At 32.6% G+C, this 21872-nt stretch overlaps 1 protein-coding gene across 5 annotated transcripts; it reads left to right on the top strand.

Annotated features, from left to right (window-relative positions):
- The first annotated feature begins 14977 nt into the window (after window positions 1–14977).
- LOC100781981 (protein EXPRESSION OF TERPENOIDS 1) lies at window positions 14978–18134 on the top strand. Of its 5 annotated transcripts, none has more exons than XM_014769252.3 (3): window positions 14978–15222; window positions 16054–16643; window positions 17315–18134. In XM_014769252.3, exons 2-3 carry the CDS (start codon window positions 16064–16066, stop codon window positions 17686–17688), a joined length of 954 nt encoding a protein of 317 aa, XP_014624738.2. In that variant the 5' UTR covers window positions 14978–15222; window positions 16054–16063; the 3' UTR covers window positions 17689–18134. The 5 variants fall into 5 exon arrangements, with proteins under 5 accessions (XP_014624738.2, XP_040866417.1, XP_040866420.1 ...); XM_041010483.1 differs by having other exon boundaries at window positions 14980–15222; window positions 16003–16643; XM_041010485.1 differs by lacking the exon at window positions 14978–15222 and adding an exon at window positions 15342–15869.
- Window positions 18135–21872: the final 3738 nt, after the last annotated feature.

Raw genomic sequence — 21872 nt, 5'->3', positions numbered from 1 at the left:
GTATTCTAAAGACATTGGTTAAAGAATTAAAATTAATTTTTTTATATTAAAAATTATACAGAAAAACATTTAGAAGTTATAAAGAAACACATTTTTATCCGTTTGAATAAAAAACTTTTCTATTTTACTTTCTTAATGAGTGCCCTTAAGCCATTGTTTAACATTATTTGCCAACAAAATAAATATTACTTTTGAGTCTAAATTAAAAGTATGATTTGATGCTTTTTAAATTATAAGATTCATTCTAAAATATTATTGTATTAATTATTTTTAACAAAAATTATCATTTATTAAAGTCAGATCTAAAATAACATAATAACGAGAAAAATTAATAACTCATTAATATTTATTAATTTTGTTCATAAGAATAATTTTTAAAAAAATACCCATTAATTCCAGACAAATTTACTCTCGTAAATTAACCACATTTTAATCTTATAATAAATAAATTAATTAAACCTTATGAAAAAAGACAGACATAGTAATATTTATCTGGCTCTCCTGGCCTCCCTATTTTTCTATACCAAACAGATCTTCAACGTAAGACAAATGCTCCTTCTTCGATAGCGTGATCATCAAAATTAGTATGCAATGATCAAAGTGAATTGATGACAATTATTATACTATAATAACAATAATAATAATGATTACGAGATGACAGTAAACAAGAATGGGTAAAGGTGACAAATGTTGGAGTGGTAGGTTGCTAGGTGCACTCTGCATTCTGCAAGACATAGGCACTGCTGTAGGCTACTATGAGCCGTGCGGGTCGGAATTACTGTGATAGGCCTCATGCGCCGGTGTTGCAGATTGGCGCCTCCTTTCTCTGCAACTACATTAATATTATTTACTAGTATTTTTTATCTTGCAAAACTTATCATTATCTTATCTTCTTTTGATATACATGAGAAAGAATTAAAAAAACGAAAAAAAACTAAGTTCTAACATGAATAACTCCTATTTTATCAGCTATAGAGCTAATGGATAAGAGCAATGAAACCAATATAGGAATGTGTCTTCGTGCGGTAGAATCATACTTGGTGAGTTAATCTGCACAAATATTTCCTAATTTTCTGAAGGTGTATAAAATAAAATTAATGAAATACTACTAGTAACTATTAAAAATTTATATTTATTTTTAAAGTTGATTAACTCTTCAATCCTTATGAGAAAGATTCAATACATAATATTTTTAAAGTTGTTTTTAAGTTATTTTTTATGATCCCTATTATATTTTTTTTTATTTCATAGCGTTATGTAATTGTAACAAATTTATATGTAATTTTACTTCAATAATAAAAAATTTCTAATTTTTTTTAAAAAAACTCACATTTTATATTTTTTTAATTTTCATTATGATGTTATATGTTAGATAAATATTATTTTTTATTATTAAAAAATAATTTATTACACGAGATACAAATCTTATTTTTAAGAAATTCTTCGTATTACATAAATTTGTTTCAATGAATTTTTTTTTATAAAAAACATTTTTTATTTATTTAAAAACGCCATTGAAGATACTCTTAATAATCATCCATTGAAGTGGTTTCTTCTCAAGTCTTGTGTACAGTGCACTCATGGTTTCTTCTCAAGTCTTGTGTACAGTGCACTCATGGTATATTTCTCATAAATAAGTTGTGTTCTTGAGTGAAAAATATTTTCTGAATGGCAATAAAAATGTCAAAGAATAGGCTTGTTGTGTCACACTAAATAATACCAATTTATATTAAGAGGACTAGAAGATTGAACACTATTCCAAGAAAAGCTTGATGAAGAACTTACAGCTAGAAAAAAAGTAGCCACACATCCCTGTATGTAATTACAATATTGTTTTGACATTTTTAATGAAAAATAGACAGTAAATTTACAATCTAAAATAATTCTATATTATTATTCAATAAAAATAATTATGTATGATAAATTTATTAACTTTTAGAATAATTAATTTAAAATTTATACTAATAATAATTTTAAATAAAATAACAATATATTTTATATAATATCAATTCATAACCATTAAACTATTTTTAAAGCCAAATATTAATAACTAAGCCGGCATAAAAGTAACCAATGAATTGCCTCACAAAATTAGTACATTATTGACAAATTTGCTTATCATTAATTTAAGTATTGCTATATTTCTCGCATGCCAAATAGTTTGACCTTCGAGTTGCCTACTAATCGTTGGCAATGTCATTGCTATATTTCAACTTTTCAACCGTTTATCCCTCAAAAACGCTAAGGATGTCATAAATACATCCGTCACACTCAAAAAAAAAAAAAAACATAAGTTGCTAACATCATACTCCAAATTATCTTTTACTGACAAATAGTTAGTGGTAACTATACTTTATAGGCACATGTCATAATTCACTAAAAAAACAAATATAGGTACATGTCATAAAAATTAATAATAATTTTTAATATTTTTAACTGCTGCCTAATTTTCTTTTTAAGAAAGATACTTAAATTAAATCACCAAAATAAACAGCTTCCATACATGAAGGGATATAATAAAAAATTTGCTGACAAGCAAAAAATCTAGATGCTCTAACTAATGTATGAACAACTAAGTTGGCTTTCAGTCTCACAAATTGAACATACCAGTTTTGAAATAAGGATAATTTGTCCACACACTGTGGAATAACATCTCTTGCCTCGTTATTTTGATAATTCCTATTGTTAATAATGTCTACCAGTTGATTGCAATTAATCTCGATGATGATATTTGAGTAAATACCAGTAGCCATCCATTGGATTGCGACATAGATAGATCTAGCTTCCACTTCCAAAGGTGATGGAAGTGAACCAAGAGGACGATGTTGAAAGTAGATTGATTTCCTGTATTGTCTTTGATGTAGGCTGATTGATAGCACAACTTTTGTAAGTCTTAAAGCAACTACAGAATTGCCTTTGCATAATGAGGCCTTACTCAAAAGGATAGTTGGCAAACCAATTCGTTATAGGGATTAGTTTGCTCATTACAATGTGGTATTTTACATTTCTTTTATATAAGATGTAAGCACAAATTCTATTATTTTGTTTCCCTTTTGTTGTTATGTTAGTCCCTCTTTTTGCAGGCATCCAACAGATTGTGTTGTGAGCCTATCTGATAGACCTTTTCTGGCATGAATAAGAATAGAAGAATTTAGAGCCTTGTTATTTTTTAGGTTGTCTTGTCTTCGGATTTAGGGTAAAATTAATGAACCTATCAATTTGGTGTTCTCGTTGATTCCTTTTTTCAGTCCCCATGACTGACCACAACACGCGTTCAAAATCCATGGACCACTTGGAAGAAATTGTCAAATTTCTCTCCTTTAATCAATCTAAGCTCTCAACCAAGTTCGACTTTATTCTCAGCCAACTCTCCTCCCTCATTGTCACCACATCATCCACCTCTAATTCAAACCAACACAAACCTTACATGAAATTAGATGTCCCCCGTTTCAATGGCATTGATGCTATGAGGTGAATTTTTAAAATATCCCAATTCTTTGATTACCATGGTACTCCTCAGTTCGAACGCTTGTCTATAGCTTCATTCTACATGGAGTGGTCGACCTTGAGTTAGTATCAATGGATGTACCACAATGGCCTCATCCAATCTTGATAGAGCTTACTTCAAGCTCGCGAAATGAGATTTCCTCCATCCTACTATGATGACCGGTGATGAGCCTTGTTCAAACTATCTCAACAGGGTTCCATCAACAATTATCTCACAAATTTTGAACGCTTGGCAAACAAAATTGTTGGGTTACCTCACCAATTACTCTTAAGTTGTTTTATCTCTGGCCTTACCCCTGAGATTCGTCGTGAAGTCTAAGCACACCAACCCATCACCCTTATCCAGGCCATGGCTCTCGCGAAACTCTAAGAGAACAAAATTGAGGATCATCGCAAAAGTTTTCACTGTAAGACCTGCACTACCTCACCTATTTTCCTTTCTTTGTATCCTATTACCTAAACACCCTTCCCACAAAATTCCTTGGCTCCTTCTCCTCAACCCAATCCATTTTCGTCCCTTAACCTTCTCCCCAACACCCATTACAAAAACCTTAGTGTGGCCGAAATTGTTGATCCCCACAATAAGGGCTTGTGTTATTACTATGACACCAAGTTCAATTTGAGCTGTTGTTGCAAGGCGGAAGGCACATTTCTTTCCCCTTATTGTAGATGACAATCATGGGGATTTCTCCTCGACCAATGTTTCAGATTCGGTGGATGACCTGCCCCTTTTGGGTGAAACCTTACCTAACTCTTCTGCAGCCCAGACAACTACAATGCTCTTTTAGGTCATTCAAACCCACAAGCCTTGCATTTAGTGGGGTCTTTGGCTCAACATCAGGTATCTGTGCTCGAAGATGGAGGGAGCACTCACAATTTCGTCCAGGAATGAGTGGCTAAGTTTTTGGGCCTTAAAACAAAATCCACTCTGGTGTTACATGTCATGATGGGCAATGGATCTATATTAGATTGCCACCACATTTGCACTGTTGTTCCATTGTCTATTCAAGGCCATACTTTTCAGGTTGACCTTCATGTCCTCCCTATTAGCGGAACTAAAGTGGTTTTGGTGGTGCAATGGTTAAAAGGATTGGTCTTGTCCTTACTGATTACAATACCCTTATGATGCAATTCACGCTAAATGGGTCTCCTGTCATTTTCATGGCCCAATATCACTTTACCCCCTTATTTGTTTCTGCTCCCAACTCAAGTATATTATTCAAATAAACGTGGCCTTTGAATTTTACAACATTCAAATCCTTGCTCTTTCCTTTCTTCCACCTCCCTCTGAACCTCCAAACCACCACGACCCTTACCTCGTTGGCTTCTTAAAATGATTTTCCCATCTTTTTACTACTCCTAACACCCTTCCCCTTGATAGACCCACAAATCACTAGATCCACCTTCTTCCCAATTCCACACCCACCAATGTTTGCCCTTATCGATATCCATATTTTCAAAAATGTGAAATCAAAACACAAATTGATGAATTACTTCATATAGGTTTCATTCAACCTAGTAAGAGCCCTTTTTCGTCCCCACTTCTCCTGGTGAAGAAAAAAGACAATTCATAGTGTTCTTTTATGGATTTTCGCGCCCTTAATTCCATTAATGTGTGCAATCAGTTTCCTCAAGGCGATGTCCTTTGGTCTGAGCAATGCACCTTTTACATTTCAACCCACTATGAAAAGTATTTTTGCTCCTTATCATCGTCAATTTGTTGTAGTGTTTTTTGACAATATATTGGTCTATAGTCATACCTTTGTAGACCATCTGTTTTCATTTGGAGCTACTGTTATCCGGATGAACATCTTTTTCTAAAAGCTTTGAAATGTTTATTTGGCCAATGCTAATTGGAATTTTTGGGCCATATTGTTTCGTCACAAGGTGTCTCACTAGAACCTTTTAAGATACAAGCAATGCTTGGTTGACCCACACCTTCCTCTGTTTGAGCTCTGCATGGATTCTTGGGGGTTAATCAGCTTTTATCGTCACTTCATTTAGGGGTAAGCCTCTATTGCTACACCTCTGAATGCCCTTTTGCGGAAGAACAATTTTTGTTGGTCCTCTGATGCACAACATGTTTTTGATGGTATCAAAAAGGCTATGACTACAACCCATGTTCTGATTTTTCCTAATTTCACTATTCCTTTTGTCTTAGATATTGATGCTTTGGGTACGGCTATGGGTGTCGTTCTGACGTAGAACAACCACCCAATTGCTTATTTTAGCAAACACTTTTGTCCCGCTACGTACATCTACATACATCAAAGAACTTCATGTTATTACTTCTGTCGTCAAGGAATGGAGACAATACTTGTTTGATCACCCATTCATTGTAATCATAGATCAAAAAAGTCTTAAGGACTTGATGTCTCAAAGTATGCAAACCCATGAACAACAAATTTACCTTTCCAAACAGTTAGGATATGATTATTCTATCCAATATCGTGTGGGTCGTCATAACGTCGTCACAAATGCCTTATCACGACCCCTTGAGACTCTTTCCTCTCAATTTTTGGTATTGTCTATATCCCATTTTGTTTTTTTTATGAACTCCGCTAGCACTTGACTTCCAACGTCGAGTTCACTTCTTTACTTCAAAAGGTGACTTCCTCTCCATCTAACTTTGTTGATTATAAGATCCACAATGGGCTTCTTCTTTTCCGGCACCGTATTTGCCTTTTCTCTGATTTTCCTTCGAAGAATACAATATTGCAATAATTCCACCATTCCCCAATTGGTGGTCACATGGGTTGTTTTAAAACTCTTTGTTGTCTTCAATAAATTTTTTTAGTCTGGTATGCGACATGATGCCAAATAGTTTGTGGAACAATGTCATACTTGCCAACACATTAAATATAAGACCAAATGTCCAGCTGGTCTCCTTCAACCTTTTTCCCTCCCTATTGCAATTTGGAAGATATCTCACTTGATTTTAGTGGTTGTGGATCACTTCTCCAAAGCTTCACATTTTGCAGCATTGCTTACCCATTTTACAGCCTTTAAGGTGGCTCAGTTGTTTTTGGATATCGTGTGCACACTTCATGGCTTTCCCCATAGCACCGTCTTTGATCGCGACCCAAATTTTATAAGCAAGTTTTAGAGATAACTTTTTAAGCTTAGTGGTACTTTCTTGCGCATGAGCACTTCGTACCATCCCAAAATGGATGGTCAAATCGAAGTTTTAAATCACATTCTCAAGCAGTATCTTTGCTTTTTTTTCCATGAACAACCCTCATGTTGGTTTCATTTCTTGTCTTTGGCTGAGTGGTCTTACAACACTGCCACTCATTCTGCTATGGGCCTTTCTCCTTTCCATGTTTTCTATGGCAAGGCACCTCCCTTTATTCCCCAATATTTACTAGGATCTTCTCTTATTGAGGCAGTTGACCAACTTCTCTTTGAACGAAAAGAAATGCTTTCTGTCCTACAGTGGAAACTAACCAAGGCCCAACTTTAGATGAAGGTCCATGCTAATTGCAGATGTCGCGATGTTCACTTTGAGGTTGATGAATAGGTTTATGTGCGTCTATGACCCTACCACCAATTGTCGATCTCTGGTGCCCCTTACAACAAGTTGACCAAGAGATTTTATGGCCTTTATAGGATTTTGGAAAAGCTTGGTCATTTTGCCTATTGTTTGGACTTACCTTTTACTTCCAAAATCCACATCGCTTTCCATTGCTCCCTTCTGAAGCCACACAAGGGACCTCTTCCTTCTTAGATAGATGTTCTTCCTCCTATGGCCCCTGATCATCATCCTATCATCCAACCTTTAACTATCCTTCAATCCAAATAGGGTACTTCATCCAACCTTCCTCAACGCCTTGTGCTAGCTCAATAGTTAAAGCTTTTTCCCAAAGATTCAAGTTGTGAGAAATAGGATGATCTAGCTATTTCTTACCACCTTGAGGAAAATATGGATTTTTCAAAGGGGGATATTGATAGCACAACTCCTGTAAGTCTTGAAGCAACTACAAAATTGCCTCTGCATAATGAGGCCCAACCCAAAAGGATAGTATGCAAACCAATTCATTATAGAGATTAGTTTTCTCATTACAATATAGTATTTTACATTTCTTTTATATATCATGTAAGGACAAATTTTGTTATTTTGTTTCCCTTTTGTTGTTATGTTTCCCCCCCTTTTACAGGCATCCAACATACTGTGTTGTGAGCCTAGATGATATATATAGACCTTTTCTAACATGAATAAGAACAAAAGAATTCAAAAGCCTTGTTGTTTTCTTTTTTTGGAGGTTGCCTTGTTCTCGAATTCAGGGTAAAATCAATGAACCTATCATTGATAAACCATACTTTCTTTCTTGATAAAAAAGAACAACATTTGTGTTGCATTTGAGTACGCCAGGTGGGGTGGGGTGTGGGAGTCCAAGATGTTCGACTTGAGGATGCTCGAACTTGCTGGGGTGTTCCTTTTGCGTGAAGGCCCTATGTATTGATTACTAGAGAGACACATTCAAAGGCTTTTCTATATCATCTCATACTTTATCATTACAACAGTTCCAAATAGTCCATAAGGAAACAACAAAGATGTTGAGTTGTTGTTGAGAGAGATGTTGAAGAGTTGAGAAGACAAAGGATCTTGTGTCTTCAACCAAGCCAGCTATTTCATCCACTTTTTGCTGCAATAACACCTTTGATGAAACCTTTTTTGCATGTGAACACTAAATAAATATGTGCCAATCATTCTCTATGAAAGTTGAACAGAATGAGCATGTAAGAGTGTTGTATATTTTCATTAAGATATTTCAAAAGGTAAATATTCCGTTTAATCTTTTTAATTACATATTTTAATGTGAATTAATGTCATGTTTAAATTGTAATTATAATCTATTTTAATTATATTAATTAGTCATCATTTTAAATTAATTACTATAAATATTTATATTGAAGAAAGTTTAGAGAATGTAGAGGAGATCCTTTCTTCCTTCTCTGTGAGTTCCTGGATTTTCTCACAAAAAGAGTTTGTTAGTTTTGTTGCCCCAAATTAATCTTGGAAGGAACTTATTATATGCTAGGGGACTTGCGCATATTATGCGGATAAGTCCTTAAGGACAATGTAATTTTACACATCTCAGGTTTACTTTGTTTGTGATTATTTATGATTATAAATCACACTTCCTGAATAATCGATTTGTGGTTTATTATTGATTGTGATAATGGATCCTAAGGACAACAAAGATAACATTGAACTCCTTTTGAGATGAGTTTCTCCCTTGCTGGAATGCATATGCGGCGACATGCCATAAGAAAACCTTCATTTTTTGCGAAATTTTTGGATTCTAGACTAGCATCCAGTCACCTCTCTCCCAAAGGTGAGAGCTATCAACCATATTTTTCATAATATGAAAATAAGTTAACATAATTGAGAAATAAGCCGCCTAACCTATTACAACTCTGTAAACATGAATCACAAATAGAGGTGTCAAAATGATCTTTAAAGTATGTGTCAATTCAACTCAATACGATCCAAAGGTTAAATAAATGGTTATAAAAATGTTGACTTACTTTTTTTACAGAATGATATATGACCCAGTTTACTTAACTCGTGGGTGAAGTTAACCAATTCAAGTTGACCTTAACCAACTCATGCTAACCCCTTTTTTTTATATCTATTTATTTATTTTGGTTATTAATGTACTTGATTTGTTTTTTATTTGCTTAATTTTTTAGTTTGTTATTATGAATTAGTATATTGTTGATAATTGTATATTTAAGTTTTTCCATTTCTTTATATTTTTTGCATTTGATATTTTTATATTTTAAATTAATAAGATGAGCCAATCTATCTAACCTACCAATATGTGTGTGGTGAGTTTAGTAGACTAACTATAATGCTTCTTTCAAAAATCACAAAAATAATTAGTTGATTTGAAGCCATTAGTTAACTTTAACACAACCCTCCTTTTATACTTTTTCTTTTTATTTTTTATTTTTTCTCCTTTTGTCTATCATTGGTGGGCATGATGACCCCCCTCAAATTTCCATCACTATTCTCTCTCCTTTTATTTTTCCTTATGTTAATGTTTGGTTTAGGGTGGAGGAAAGGAATATGAGAAAATAATTATACTTTTCATGTGAAGCCACACCTTTTACACTATACTTTAATTTAAAAATATTTTTTTTATCCTCTAAAACAAACACACTGTTAATAAGCTTCCCTCTCATCACTTGCAAACAAATAGACCTTAAACAAGCCATGCACCCACTATCTCAAACTCTTGCTAACCAATATATGTTTGTCGTAGTCATCAATGAAGATTGGTTAAAGAGGAATAGCAAAATAATAGAGTATGATCGCGAGAAAGAAAAGAGAATGAAAAAAACTCATTAATAAAAGCAGAACAAGGTGATAAAAAAAATAAAAGAAATTGGATAAGAATATTTGAGAGGAAAGGAAGATCGTCCGACAAAACAATACACTTTTGAAAATAAAATAGACAATTTATATAAAAAAAACACAAGTATAAAATTTTCATAAGTTAAAAAATAAAAATAAAAATAAAGATTCAAACAAAAGAATGAAAAATGAAGAAAATTGAAAAAGAATACGAAATGAAGGGGAAGCAAAAGAGTTGCAATAGTGAATAAGATGACGAACCAAAATGCAGTATATAACAGTTTTCTTTCTAATCTTTTTAACAATACTTTCGAAAAAATAATTCAATTAATTAAAATAATAATAAAAATTATATGTATATGTAATGAATGTTTATAAAAAAAATACAATAACGTTCTTTAACTACCCTAGAATACAGACCCGTGTTTTGCATGGTTAGTAACTTAATTTTTTCCGTAAGAAGTTATAAAATTTAAAGAGAAAGAGAAAATGAAAAAATTAGTACAATTATATTTGTCGAAATTTTCGGACAATTTTTATATAAATAAAGATAACACACAAGTGATATGCTAATTTCAAAAGTAAGACCGTTGAATTCTATTGATGCATTTTAGACAGACCACTAGCTAGTCCAACCATTGCATTGGGTGCAAAAAATTGATACTAGTAATGATAATTTTGTTTTACACTCTTTATTAGAAAATATAAATTTTGATGGTCTAAATTTTAATTAAGAATCTATTATTTGATTTTGTAATTTTAATAAAAATTTAACTAATAATTAGTATATAATACTTTCTCCGATTCTTATCATAAGATTCAAATTAAAAATTTAGATTGAACCTTATAAAAAAAATCAAAACTCGATCACTTTAAATCTACGTAGTACTATGTTTGCAGCTGAGGGTTTAAAAGCTTCAAAATTGTAGTTTAATGCATCTTCTTGTACATCCTTATCATTTATCAATATCTTCTCCAGAAACGAACATCACCACGAAATCCAGCATGAAACCTTCAACATAGTATCTGCAACTCAGTCACCTAACCCACCAAATTTTAATCGTATTGCGATAGCCATTGGTTTCTTTGAGTTGACACTAACCAAAACGCCAGCCCCTCAATTTGTCTCCTCCACCATCAACTTCACAAATACCACAAAATCAACCTTTGCCATGCAATGGTCCTTTTTTATTTAACCCTAAGTCTACCCACTACTCGCCTCATCATCCCAACAGTCACAAACCAAATTCATCCTCTCAACTTTTTTAGGTGATTTATCCATATTTTAAGTGAAAAGTTAAAATAAGACTAATATCATCTCAAAATATTGAGATTGAGATATATTTAAGTAATTGATTTCTCTTGTTCTTTCGGATAAACCACTATGAAAACTTGCATAGAGGATGCAATGCCTACCCCTAGCTATTCCCCCGGCACCCAACAAGTGTTGCCTTAGCTATCTAAATCGCCTGAAAGTTGCTGGAATTCACCAACCCAACCAAGTTCCCTCCTTTGCTGTGTTGAACTCGGCTGATCAAACATTTGTTATAATTTTTTTTTTCTGTTTTAACGAAGATAGAAAAAATATTATGTGCGCTAATCTAAAAGGCTAAATCTTACATGGAAAGCAAATGAGAAATTAAAACGCATATGAAAGAGAATTGAATTGTGTTTCAAACCATGCATTAATTGAAAGTTACATCTAGTTAAAAAACTTAACTAGTTTAAATCATTTATCGTCTATTACTATTATATTATGGTTTAAATGAAAACTTATGAACACATTTAATTCAAGCTTAATATATAGAATCACAATTCAAGCCCTCCCTCAATTAGTGGAAGAGATAGAGGGGGAAAAAAAATATTAGTAGAGAATATTTTTAATAATTTAATTACATCTATTCAATTAGGATTGCGGTTAGTCCTTCATAAGTATCAAAGATTTTGTTAACAGTCGATTCAAGTTGATAAAAAAAAGTCGGTTCAAATACATGACATAGAACCTTGCAAACTCAAGTATAATTGCATAAGACTTTCCAAACTAAAAAATTTAAGTATTTTTTTAACATACTCTTCAGATTATACACATTGATCTTCCGATACTTATAAATAAAAACTAGAAAACAATAAACATTATTGTTATTTTTGGAGGCTTTTTGGTGAGCTACAATAATAGCTATAATAGATGAATCTCTCAAAGAATAACTAGTCAATTAAGGCTGTACAATGAATAAAAGAGGAAACTGAATGTGAGTTGAGAAAGAAAAGTGAATGCAGTTTGTGTAAGCAGTAAAATTTACTTTTCTTTCTTTGCCGTTACAAACTCTTGATAAATGTTGGTCATATTTGCTTGGTGCAATGACTAAATTTTTAAATGTTGTCTCATGTATTTAATATAGATGATGCTTTTTAAATGCTTGATAACCAATGCAACACTTATAAGATTTATCCCATTTTTCTTTTCGCGTTGTTTTATCTTAAGAATATGACACACTTAAATACTATTTCCTCTGTTACATAATAAATAATAATTGTTGTAATTTTTTTTTCAAAATGATTATTATTTTAGTTTTTCAATATAATATTTTTTTAATTTTTTATTAATATCCCTTATAATACCAATGATAGGAAACAATATAATGATAAAATCAATTTTGTAAGATTGTTATTTTCTTTCATTTATTTATTAATTTTTCTTGGTCTATGTAAAAAAATTAGGAACATAATAAATAGTGTAATGGAGAAATTAAGTATTAGCTAATTTTTCTTTAAATTAATCTAATTATCATATATTAATTTGTTTTCTTCAAAATCAAAGGGTTAGACAATCATAGTCCTAACGTTTTATGTTAACCATGTTGATTGCAAATTATTCATGCAAAACATTATTTTTTTAATCTTAAATTAATCAACTTTAATTCAGGGGTGGAAACAAATTTAGACCAAGCTATTCATTTCCTTAAATAGGTCTAGTTCCTTACATATAAAATGTAAATCTACCTTATTTACATGATACGTGTCATTTTTCAAGGTTTAACATTGCTTCTTTTTTTTTTTTTTGACAAATTAATATTGCTTTTTTAAAAGCTTGACTTGATGAAAGATCTTTTTAAATGCCTACCGTATAATAACATTTATAAATAGACTAACTAGCCTATCCCTAAGTAAGCCAACATTACTCAGAATGGGTTAATAAATAAGCCCATAAAAAGGCCAATATTATAATATAAGTATGTTAAAAGTAAAATTATATATAAATTAAATATATGTTTAAAAAATATTATTATTAAAATTTTAAATAAATACATAGCTCATTTCATCTAGACCTTTTTCAAAAGTTTAAAGCTCAACATGACAACATGTTTAATTAAATAAGCTCTCTAAAAAAACCTGACCTTTTAGTCTAGTAAGTTAAGTTTGATCTTAAATAACCCATGTCAAAGGCGCATCTTAGGCTGTCTAACTGATGTTTACCCTTGCCTAGAGTAAATAGTGCATGATGAACCATAATTGAAATAGTCCATGTTGTAATCACTATTCATGTTTGGTTATAGAAAACGAGTGTTATTAACAGGTTGCTTAAATTAAGATATTGGTGAAGAAACATTTGTCATTAGATGTTAAATATTTTTTAACTACTACTAATTAAAAGGAAAGAAATAAAATATTTATGTAGTATAATAAATATATTGATAAAAAAACTAATATAATAAATATTTTCCTTTAGATTAAATATTTTCTAAGAACGCACTCGTAATGCAAAAGATCATTTATGGATATAATGAATATAGAGGCAACCAATTAAAAGACCAAAATGTATTAAAATTATAGATAAAGTTTGTTATAGAATCCATGTTAATATTATTATAAGAGTAGTAGTGTTATATTCTTTTACAATATTATTGTAATACTTTACAGTTATATACTAACTAGTGGACTTAGCATAGTGGTTAAAGAAATAATAATAAAAATATTTTATTGAGAATCTAAGTATTTAATAATGTAAAAATAATTTAACACTTACTCTTTTAATTAAGTAATTAAAAGCTTTTGTAGTAAGTCCTTACTTCATAAAATGAGTATTACATGAAAGGTAAATTAAATATATTAAATAAACTATTTTAAAATATTTTATTCTTTTAATTTCTTTAGAAGAACACGCTATATATAAAAAAAATCCTCTATAGTACTATTTCTATTTTGTATTAGGTCTCATTATAGTTTATTCTTATTAACACGGTGGTTAAGCAAAAATTACTGTGACTAACGGTTGCATAAAAAAATGAGAATTTGAAAAAAAGAAGAGAAAAAGGTTCGATGACAATTTGGTGGCGCTGTGTTCCCCTGTATGAACGCATATTTATTTAAGGCAACATGATTATTATTTTCATGGAAATTCGATCTGGTTGCCTCTTTTTCACCGGTCCAAATCTCTACCTCAAAATAACTAATCACCCCCACTGTTTTATTAGTTAATTGTGACACACAAGACATAATCACGGATTAGAATCATCCCAAAAACAATTTTTTAAACTAAATGATCCATAAGTAATCAATGTTCTTAATTAATTATTTTTCAAATATACGAATATGTATATATATATATATATAATGCAAATTATTTTTATTTCAAACGATATTTTGTAATTGATTTTCAAACATTTAATAGTTAATTTAATCTGTTATTGTGGATAACACTTTTGCTTTGATTTAAAATTCTTCAAAACGAACTAATTAATCTTAAAAATAATTTTAAAAAACACTACTAAAAATAAGATAATGTGAAATGTGAAATATTTGCGAGGAACAGTGAGGTAAATTGTGTGATAAGGATTAAGCAGGGGGACAGCGGAATTTTTATTTTAATGGAAGCGAAAACCATGAATTAATGGACACAAAAGGGGCAATGTGTCACGAAAAGCAGCGGGTTTTCCGGTGCAAAGGACGAGGGAACGCAGAATGCTGTTTCTTCGACACGTGGCATCGATCTCAGCCGTTGAAGGAACATGGGAAGAAGATCGCAGCACCGGTGGAGATGCCATGACATTACATTCATTCCGTTGCAATTGCATTGTTGAAGAGAGAGAGTACTACTTGCTTCTTGCTTACTGTGCAGTGTAATGTAGTGGTTTTGTCATTATGCCAAGTTAAACACGCAGGCTTCAGACACAAAAGGAGAAACTGCTCAGAACTAAAAAAAGAGCTCATAAACTCTGCAGAAAAATCAGAGAGAGAAAGAGAAAGAGAGTGAGTTAGTATTTATTAAATTGAAGGAAGCATCAGAAGGTTGCAGAGAGAAAGAGAGGGGCATGGCGGCGCTTGCAGTGCAGCGATAGCTGTAAATAACTGTGGTACTGTTGGTGCTGTGCTATGCTATGCTATTGCTATGTTCTCTTTTTTATTATTATTATTATTAATGCATAAATACACATGCCAGTAGTATATAATAATGCATGTATATTCACAAACGCTGAATTAGGAGAGTGACCAAAGAAAGAATTGAAACCGCGATTAACGCTGCGCGACACTGTTCGACGCCTGTCCTTAACCAACGAAGCTTCAATTACCCTTTCCCCAACCACAACGGCTAAACCATAACGAGATATAACAACACCAACACTACACCCAAAACACACTCTTTTTTGAAAAGAAAAAAACAACTTTAATTAAATAAAATAAAATAAAATCTGTTTTTGTTTTTTTTTTTTTTTTTTTTTGTGTGTGTGAGAGCTTGTATTTTGTGTTTGATTTCTGTTTGTGGTTTTTGCTTGTATTTTTTGTGGAGACAACCCTATTGATGACTCTAGTTGCCATTACACAACACAAAATCCAACAGAACTACAGTGTTCATAATTTTTTCTCAACATAAATTCTACAAGCTCTAGCTAGCTGCTGCTGCTGTTGTTCTTGTGCTCGTCCTCGTCTCACTCCCAAATCCCAATTCTAAACCCCACGCCTCATTCAAAGCTCAAAACCCAGAGAATTAATTCAACCAATAGTTACAACTTACAATTACTTCTTTATTTATTTTTTAATTTTCTTTCTTCTTCTTCTCTTTCTTTTGTTATTTTTTTTACATGCTTGCTTCTTTCTTCTTGTTTTTCTTCTTCTCAATATCCTACAACACACAGCGATCGAGTTTTCTGATATGGATTTTGGGCTACAATTGAAACCCGGGTCAGGTCCACAACAATGGCGGGGTTATTCTCATTAGGTGGAGGAGGGCGAGGAGGCGATAACCAAGAAGAAAACAACAACCAAAGCAGCGAGATTCCACCAGCGGAGACCCTATTCTGGTACAGCAAAAACGACGACGTTTCATCCTATCACCGAGGGTTTGAGCTATGGAACCAGCATCAGGAGCACCAGCACCATCACCACGCGATGCATCATCCACATGCGCGTCCACTCCTGCAGCGAGATCTTTACTCCTCCGGAGTGGGACCCAGCCGCGGCGGCATCTCCGATGATCACTCGTCGTCGAGATCGGCGGCGTTCGTGGCGATGCGCGCAGCCGGGGCCGAGGGAGGAGGAATAAGCTGTCAGGATTGCGGCAACCAGGCCAAAAAAGACTGCCCTCACATGCGGTGCAGGACGTGCTGCAAGAGCCGCGGCTATGACTGCCAAACCCATGTGAAAAGCACATGGGTTCCGGCTTCTAAACGCCGTGAGCGCCAACAGCAGCTCATGGCGTTACATCAGCAACAGCAAGAACAACAACAACAGAGAGACATCTCCAAGCGGCCGAGGGATTCTCGTTTGTCCTCGTCAGGTACATAATGACACACACTACTACTCACTCATAAATACATACATACATACATTACACTCCCAGTGCCTTTTTTGTTTTTGTCTTTGTCTTTGTTTGTTCACAGTGATGCACAGAAGAACTCGCAGTTTCTGTGTGATTGAGTGATGAATGAGAGTGGGGAAATAAAGGAAAGGAAAGGAAAAGAAAGGAAAAGGAAGAGAATCTTTAGCCAGGGAAATTCTCTGAAAAGATATCGAGGGACTGCTGAGAAAGTTTTGGAAGTATACCTGCAAACAATGGAACCGTATCGATTGCGTGTTAACCAAAATCCACCATTTTCATATATCAGCTTTTCTTTCTTTCTCTTTCTTTTTCTATTTTTTTTTTCTCTCTCCCTCTCCCTCTGACCCTTTCCCTTTCAATAAAACACTGTTATTTAGTAGCCCTGACGAATGGATTGACAGCAAGAAATTGTTTAATTTTTCCCTCCTCTTTCTTTGCACATTCTCTCTCTCGCTTCCACGCACTGCCATTCATCTCCACCACTTTCTTTCTTTGTTGATAATCAGATCACAAGAATCTAGTTTTTCATTTTTTTTCAGTAAAAAGCTTTTTTTTATATATATATATTTAAACCATGTAACTAACTCATAGTTCTTTATTTTTTTTCTTCATCTTTGTTTTTTTCTAAGGGTTAGAGGAAGAAGGGCATTTTCCTTCTGTGGTTAGTTCTCCAGCGGAATTCAGATGCGTGAGGGTTAGCTGCGTGGAGGACTCTGATGATAGATACGCATACCAAACCGCTGTGAGCATTGGAGGACATGTGTTCAAAGGAATCCTCTATGACTATGGTCCTGAGAATAGTAACAACAACAACAGTAATAATAATAGTAATAATTACATGGCTGGAGAAACCTCTGCTGTTGCTGCAACAGCTCAGCCCTTGAACCTTGCTGCTGCTGCTTCTTCAGCTGCACTTATTGATCCTTCGTCTTTGTATTCAGCTCCGGCTAACGCATTCATGGCTGGTAGTGGTACGCAATTCTTCCCTCACACAAGATCTTGAAAAAGGAAAAAAAAAAACAAAGAAAACGGGGATTGCGTGTTGGTTGTGTCTCACTCTCTCACAGTTCTTCTCTTTCACACCAACTTTGTGTTTCTAGTAGCATTTGATGATGATATTGTTGTTGTTGATGAGAATGAGGCCTTGTGGTAAATTTGACACTCATATTTTGAAGTGGGAGAGGAAAAAGAAAAGACAGGAGAGAAAAATATATATATATGGATGGATGTTTATTTTTATTTTTTTTGTGCAAATTATTAATGCTTAGTTCAAAGATAGATCATTCTTCTCCATGTTGAAAAACTAGCTCTAAAGTTTACTTGTTTCTTAGCTTTGTACGATATAAGGACACATCTGGTTCTAATGTTGTAGTTTGGTGTAGAGTGTGTCTTCTTTTGTTTGATCAGTTGTTGCATTATTATTATTATTATTATTTATTTCTTTATAAATCTTTTCGAGCCCCTCTTTCGTGTTGAATTATATATATATATACACACACACACTTTGTTTCCGGTGGATTTTGAACCTGGAAACTGTTTTTTTTTTCCTGTTTATATACCTATCTGCTATAGCTGGTTTGAAATTTAACTAGAAAACAAATTTTTTATCTTTATTTGGATTGGAAGTCTAACCCTCAAAGAATTAAAACTTGTTTAGTTCCTTCATATTTTGGATGGGGCGGGTGGAACCATGCACGAGCATATTCCAGTTTAAAAGGTGAAAGATCTCTCTCTCTTTTCCCTCTTCCCATGTGATGATACTGTAAATTCCATTATCTCACCCTTGCTCAGATCGTGACGTTGAATTTAAAATGGGGAATATTGCTTATCATTGTGCTCATATTTAATGCACATGCAGGAAAACTATACGTATATAGGGGAACACTGCATTTTATGTGTAAGGAATACAGCTTATGGCATAACCATATACTAGAGTATATATGTTGTTGATAAAAGGAAAAACTAAAACAAGTAAAACAAATATGCAAACTAAGATTTCTGAACTTTCCTTAAGCTTCTCATATGATCAATGCAGCATGCTCTCTCATCATGAATGACCCCAGTTATTTCCCATAAATCGATTTGGTTGTAAAATCTTTGAAATTTTGATATATACATTGTATAGACTCAATTATATAATGTATATAGATAATAACAACTGACACCAAAGTCAAAGTTTGTAAGAAATATTGTGAACCATACATTGTACTTTATCTGTATGAATATTTCATTTTGAGCAATTATTGTTATACAAATGAATTTTTATAACCATCATATAAAAAGAAAGAGAAGAGAGAGATGCCTAAAATATAATAAGTGATGTAACGAAGAAAAAAAATGTTATAAAAAAAATTCATGATATAAATATTTTTTAAGAATCATGCAGATTATAAATTTAGGGATTGACTGCTTGCGATAACTATGATGGAAAAATGGTTATATATATATATACATGGACAGTATGCATTCACTCTTAGGCACTTGTCTCTGCCCACTGCTAATGAAGAGCAAAAGCATAGATACATGTTAGATAGCCCAGCTGGCACAAATAATTGTGTATACTTCTAAATTTATCCCCAGTTGATCTATTAGAAGTTTCTGTTAGGATTTGACTAGTTATCATTATCATATAGGACTTACATTTCGTGGATTTGACACTTCATGTTGCATTTTTGGTCTTTTTGTTGGTTTTATATTAAAGATTAAAGTTTGAAAACTGTTTCTATATGTACGAGTTTTCAGCACTAGATCTACATTTTCATTTATATAAACTTGTTAAAAACTAAAAATAAATAATGGTTTCTCAAAAGAGGTTCATCAGCATGATGATGTCAGCACATATTATATATATTGGATTATATTATATTGTAGAATGATTGCTTCCATGTCTGTATGCAGAAGAGTGTGATCTAATAAAAGAATCTATCCGTTCGGATATTATCGTGCTTGCACTGTGATTTTATGGTGACTAGCTGGTTTTAGGTATATAGCCCTCATAAAGTTAATTTAGATGATAACGCGTTGAGAATTTCTTTGCAGCATAAAACATTGTTTTTCAATAGAAGGGCACGAGGCAATTTATTAGTATTGTATTATATTATATTATGCATTTTATCCAAGACAATCTTCGAACAATTTTCCATTTAATTAAATAATAATTTGCGTTTGTCTGCTTTCAAATACAGAATATTAATTTCCCCTTAGTCATGTGATGAAATTCCTACTGTCGTCATTCTTTTCTCTTCTATGATATTCTTGTGATTTTGAAGCCCATATAACCTAGGAGTCATGCTTTATCTCTCATTCACATGGTCCTATCCAAATTGTGAGGTCTGAGTTTTTATTAGTCAGAAGAATTTCATAACATAAATCACTCAGTTATTAACCATATGAAAAAATATATTTTGAAAACCAAATATTAGTATACACCTAGTACCTAGTGAGAGAAAGAGAAAAGAAAAAAATATATAAATATAATTGATAATATGATATGATAAGAAAAAATAAATAAAGAAAAATAAAAATTGACTAGATAATAAAAGGATGTAAAAATATCTAATCATACTATATAAAGTTAGTATAGTGTGCAGATCTAGCTTGCAGAGTTCTGAACATAAATATCTCAAAAATTGTTGCAAATTTGTCAATTCCCTATTTATATCACTACATATAAGTACATTCGAACAAAGTTAGGAAAATATATTTATATGATAGTTTATTTTTCTTTTTAACTTTCAAGAAAAGTACTTTTTTCCAAAAAGTTATCTGTTAAACAAATGTTTTAGACATTATTTTATGATTTATAAGTGCATTATTTAGTTGTCTGTCTCTTCTTATTCTTGCATCTGTTAACGCAATATTGTGTACAAAGTACGCTATTCGTGCTAGCTCCTCCAGTTAAACAAGCTGACAACCTAACCTAATATCACTAAAACTAGTTAGAGTTGTATTTGTCAACATCATCTAACTGAACGTTAGGTGCTTTTTAGCGAAAGTGTAATTCTATCTCAGAAATATACTGGCAGATTCATTTATTCATTCATGCCACCACGTTGTGTGTGTTGGCTAGGAAATACATGCTTTAATAATTTCTACAGTTGCTATTCAGAGATGCTACAACTTGGTGTTTACATTCAGTTTTTTGCTTTCCAAATTTTCTAGATTTTTTTTTCTTGTTAGAATTAATGGTTACACAGATGAAACCTTAACGTGGGTGCATGATGGTGGTGTTTTCATGTGGGGTGGTTCCATCTTTCCCAAGGTGAAAAAACACTCATATATTGGGAACAAAATTGGAGCCCCAGGAAACTAATAACAATTTCTGGGTTTTATTTTTTTTCCTTCCCAATGAAATTATTGAAAGCACTTTACCAATTTACCAGAGAAGTGGATGATGCTGACGATCACCATGTTCTCTCTGCTTTTAATAATTCGATTTCTATTCTTGCTACCGGCAAAGAGTAGTGTATTAACATTACTCTGGACTTGTTGGTGCTTGTTCTACGTTTGAAAAAGATGAAATTAACGTGAATTTACTTGCTCCTTTTGGACTTTCTATACTATTTATATTTGCTACGTGGCTTTGCTTCAGAAATTATTTTCTCTGATTCATTGTCTTTAATTGAACACTAGCATCCTCAAGTTGAGTAAGCCCTTATTTTTGTAAAGATAATATAAATATTAGTCATTTTAATTCTTATTTTATCTTAAATTTTAAATCCTAAAGCTTGGTTCATCTCATAAATTCTTTTCTATTATAGTCTTTAAAAAATTAAAGTCAACGATATTTTATAAAATAAAGTGGAAACTTTATAAAGTCAAAGTGATTGACATGTAATACTCTAGCTAATAAGGGTTTACTCTTATTAAAACTATTGCATCGGAGATTTGAAGGAGTGCATGCACACGTTTGATTTCATTGACATTGCTGGACCCCTGGCTCTGAAACTCTTAATAACGAATAATAGCTCACGGGTGTTGCTATCAGGTCAAACAGCAGCCTAGTTGTAGTGACAGTTTAAATTCTGATTGGTGCAAGCAAGACCTCTTTCATAGATGGGGTGCTTTGCTATTGCGGTCAAACAAGGTTTGGGCCATATTGATTAAATTTTTCATAAATACTCTTACAGAATTTTTGTTTTTATGTACTTCAAAGTTTAAAGAAGTTAGTTGAAGAAACTCCAATAA

The sequence above is a fragment of the Glycine max genome, chromosome 16 (assembly GCF_000004515.6).
Source record: "Glycine max cultivar Williams 82 chromosome 16, Glycine_max_v4.0, whole genome shotgun sequence".
Lineage (NCBI taxonomy): Eukaryota > Viridiplantae > Streptophyta > Magnoliopsida > Fabales > Fabaceae > Glycine > Glycine max.
Note: the sequence above shows the minus strand (reverse complement) of the source record. Positions and strands in the feature narration are given on the sequence as shown.